General features: G+C 41.8%; 1 protein-coding gene across 1 annotated transcript in view; it reads right to left on the bottom strand.

The window, feature by feature from the left end:
- Positions 1 to 1220, bottom strand: part of GPR37 (G protein-coupled receptor 37 (endothelin receptor type B-like)) — a 50836-nt gene extending 49616 nt beyond the window's left edge. The window contains exon 1 of the mRNA XM_014542356.1: positions 1025 to 1220. Coding sequence (XP_014397842.1) covers positions 1025 to 1220 — 196 coding nt within the window. The remainder of the gene's footprint in view (positions 1 to 1024) is intronic.
- Positions 1221 to 3742: the final 2522 nt, after the last annotated feature.

The following is a 3742-nucleotide window of genomic DNA, read 5'->3' as shown; positions in this document are numbered from 1 at the left end:
GATCCATTACAAATCATTTCTCTTCCCTGCTCTGCTCCGAGGGCGGGTTCCTGCCTGAAACCTCGCCCTGAGGGCGGGTTCCTGCCTGAAACCTCACCCTCCAGGAAACAGCTGGGGGAGGGCACAGCCATTTCCAAGACAACCCCTGCAGGACTGACTTCCTTCCGGTTGGTTGTGCTTCTGGCTGTGATGTTACACCCAGGGTTTTTATATAAGTAAATATGCATAACCCATGGACACAGACAATAGTGTAGTAGGCCTAGGGGAGGCTATGAGGTGAAGGAAGTCAATGGAGGAAGAAAGGGGGACATCTGTAACACTTTCAACAATAAAGACAAAATTTTTAAAAATGATTATTTTGGCATCAAAATATAATGATATCTAATCCTTTATGAGGGTTTCCTATGTGCCACATTCTATGCGTTTTATATATCTGATTTCATTTAATACACCTTGCATCCCCCTCATGGTTTTCTGAGGGGTGCACTATGAATATTTTCAAATTTCAAGAGGCTAACCAATTTGCCTAAAGTCAAACTAGTTTGGAGTGCAGACGGGTTGAATGCATGCAGTATTTACTATTATTATGATGATTAATTATTGCTGCAAAAAAGCTTTATTGTTTCCATTTGGTCCAATGCATGGGAGAGCACTTCAGGGTGGTTAAAAGGATGTCTAGTAGTTTCAGGAAGAGGCTCAGGCAGAAGTCAGACAGGGGATGCAGAGGGGCCCCACAGAGGACTCTGGGCTCCATGGATCCAGTTATGTTTGAGGGTGAACCTTTCAAAGAGACACTCAGCCCCAGCCTGGGGGCTGGGCAGCCTGCAGAGGGTAGCCAGGGGGTTTCCCATCTTCTCTGTGAGTTTCACCTCCTCATCCAGGAAATGGTTCCTCAGGAAGTCAGAGAGATGGGGGTCTGTATGAGACCCAAAAGGGCCTGGTTCAGGTTCTTCTCCATGAGCATGGCGGCTTCCATGGCATTCTGAGTTTTACCCGCCTCACTTTGGGAAGAGGGCACGGTTACCACACTGGCTTTGCATCTTCAAGAGCCGCTCCGTACCCTCTTGCTTCTCCTTGGCCAACTTGCGGAAGAAGTGGCCCATGCCCTCCAGAGCCACGTTGTCCAGGTTGAAATAAAGCCCAGAGAGGTAGGTGTAGGAGGCCCTCAGATGCAGGCTGACCAGATTGTACTTCATTAAGGCTCCTAATAACTCTTGCATACGCAGAGGTATTTGAAATGCTTTGATCATTAATAAAATCCAAACAGAAAAGTACCTCAAAGAAGAGCCGAAGGTGGAGAGCCAACTGAGAATCCCTGCTTCCTTTCTTCCACCGGCAGGGCTTGCCTCCCACCTTCTGCATCAAATTGCTGCATTTTAAAGTGACTGTTATCAATCACAACAATCATTGCTTAGTGGGTTAATGTAAAAATTCACCTTGTTACTCCTAATAATGAGATAAGTAAAAGGTTTGCCTTTTTGAATAACATGATCTAACTTTTGTTATTGAATAACAGCAATGTGAACTGTTGCATTTTCATGCATAAATTTTGTTCAAAACCTGTGGCATCCCAGAGGTTAGGAATATTGAGTTGTTTTTGAGTCTTTTCTTTATTTAGCTCCTGTCTTCTTGCCCCATTTTTTAAAGGTTGAGTCTTTTGTTGTAAACCACATCAAATCCCTCTTGGAGAGACAATGAATAAGTGAATACAAATGTATAAGCAGACTTTTAAATGCCAATTTGGTATTCTGTGTTCTTTATCTTAACCTCCATTTAAGTTTTGGTCATTGTACAGAAATATTTGTCAATTATTCCAAAATTTAAGAACAAGTTCATCATTCTAGAGCCTTATCTAATTGGGAATAAAGACATAGCATTTCATATCCAATAAAATAACATCATAGTGATGCCTATCTAATGCAAGCTATATTTTCATCTGACTCCACAAGTTGGATTTTTAAAAGTGTGTTACCTTTCCTATTAACTGTTACAGAAGCTTGGGACAGAAAGTGGGACAGAAAGTCATTTAAGAGGTCATTAAACTAGGCAAGAGATTTTAAATTCTAGGAAGACTTTGCCCTCCAATGGAGGACAGAAATCTGCTGAAGAATAGAGTTATATGTAATGACAAGTTGGCTTTTATGTGGGAGTTCACATTTCAAAGGGAAAAATCATTCTAAACCTGTAGAAAAAAAGAAGGTATATACTTGAACTTTAAGATTAGATATGAAAAGGTACTTGTTCAGAACTACAATATTTGATGGAATATTTTACGAAGAGATGATAAATAGGTTTTCAGTGAAGACATGCTCCAAATCTTCGAAATATTGTGAACAAATAGCTGAAATAAAAGAAACTTTTCACACAGTTAAAAAATGTCTTTCTTTAGCAGTTGATGACTAGATTGTCAAGTAAAATACAATATAATACCCTGCAAAGTAAACTCAAAACAGAGAATAAAAGTAAACCACACGCACGTGAGCACGTGTGTGCGCGCGCGCAGTAAAATACAATATAATACCCTGCAAAGTAAACTCAAATCAGAGAATAAAAGCAAGCCACATGCACGTGCGTGCGTGCGCGCACACACATACACACACACACACTCACACACCAATGTGACTTTGTGACACACACACACACACACACACACACACACACACACACCAATGTGACTTTGTGGCCTAGATTCTAAGGGGAAAAAATAGAAATTAAGATGTTGCTATTGTCTAAAAATAGCAGAGGAGTTTCTGAACTGTCCATGTTTCACCAACTGGCACATCTGAGGGAGGGCTCCCATATGCATCGATGCATTATCCTTGTCATGTAATTGATGCCTAGCACTTCTCAACCCATCAAATGCAGTCTTGAATGGAAGGGACATTCATCTCCATGTAAGAGGATCATCACTTTGAAACTGCAAGTGATCTCAAATTTCCTAACAGCTCAAATGACAATATTGCACAGTGCTACTGATTCATTTCCCGACTGCCAAAAGCAGACAGAATCTCACATACCAGAGCACACTGGGGAGTTCCGATACCATTTCCAAGTAGCAGAGGGAAGAGATCACTGTGCCCAGATTTTACTGGCTGACTAGGTCTCCGTTTTCTGGGGTGTAGGAGGCTTCAACACTATCCAAAGATCCTGAGGGGAGGGCACAGGAAGAGATAGTTTTACTTCCCCTAAAATGATGTTCTAGAACTTCAGTGACCTCACTGCCTTCACAAAGCCTGAGTTTCATAGTAAAAGTAATACAGAAGGCATTTTCCTTTCTGATATTAACATAATTCTTTTCGCAATGAGCTCTTTAACGTATGAAAGAATATTTCAAGGTACCTATGTCATGGCAGAACTCCTATATGTACTAGGAAGTCTGGACAGGCTTTCAAAATTCTGATCACCTGAAAACCTCCAGAAAATATGCTGAAACTAGATGCCAGAGGCTCCAGGTTTATTTAACATGTTAAGCACCCAGCCTGTTTTGTCTTCCGGACAGAAAGTAGTGTCAGTCACTGGTGACTGACTGGGCGCTTAATGTGTTAAAGGGAAAATAACACCAGTTAAAATACAGATTAAGATAATCCTATCTAATAAAGAGGGAATATGCTAATTGGTCCTCAGGCAGTCGCAAAGATGGTGGCGCCCACAGCCAATAAGGAGGGAATATGCTAATTGACTGCCACACCCTCAAATATGGCGGCGCCCAGTCCCCTCAGCCCCGTGGCGCACCTGCCTCCGG

Source organism: Myotis brandtii, unplaced genomic scaffold, assembly GCF_000412655.1.
Source record: "Myotis brandtii unplaced genomic scaffold, ASM41265v1 scaffold3, whole genome shotgun sequence".
Taxonomy (NCBI): domain Eukaryota; kingdom Metazoa; phylum Chordata; class Mammalia; order Chiroptera; family Vespertilionidae; genus Myotis; species Myotis brandtii.
This window is presented reverse-complemented; position numbering and strand designations above follow the sequence as displayed.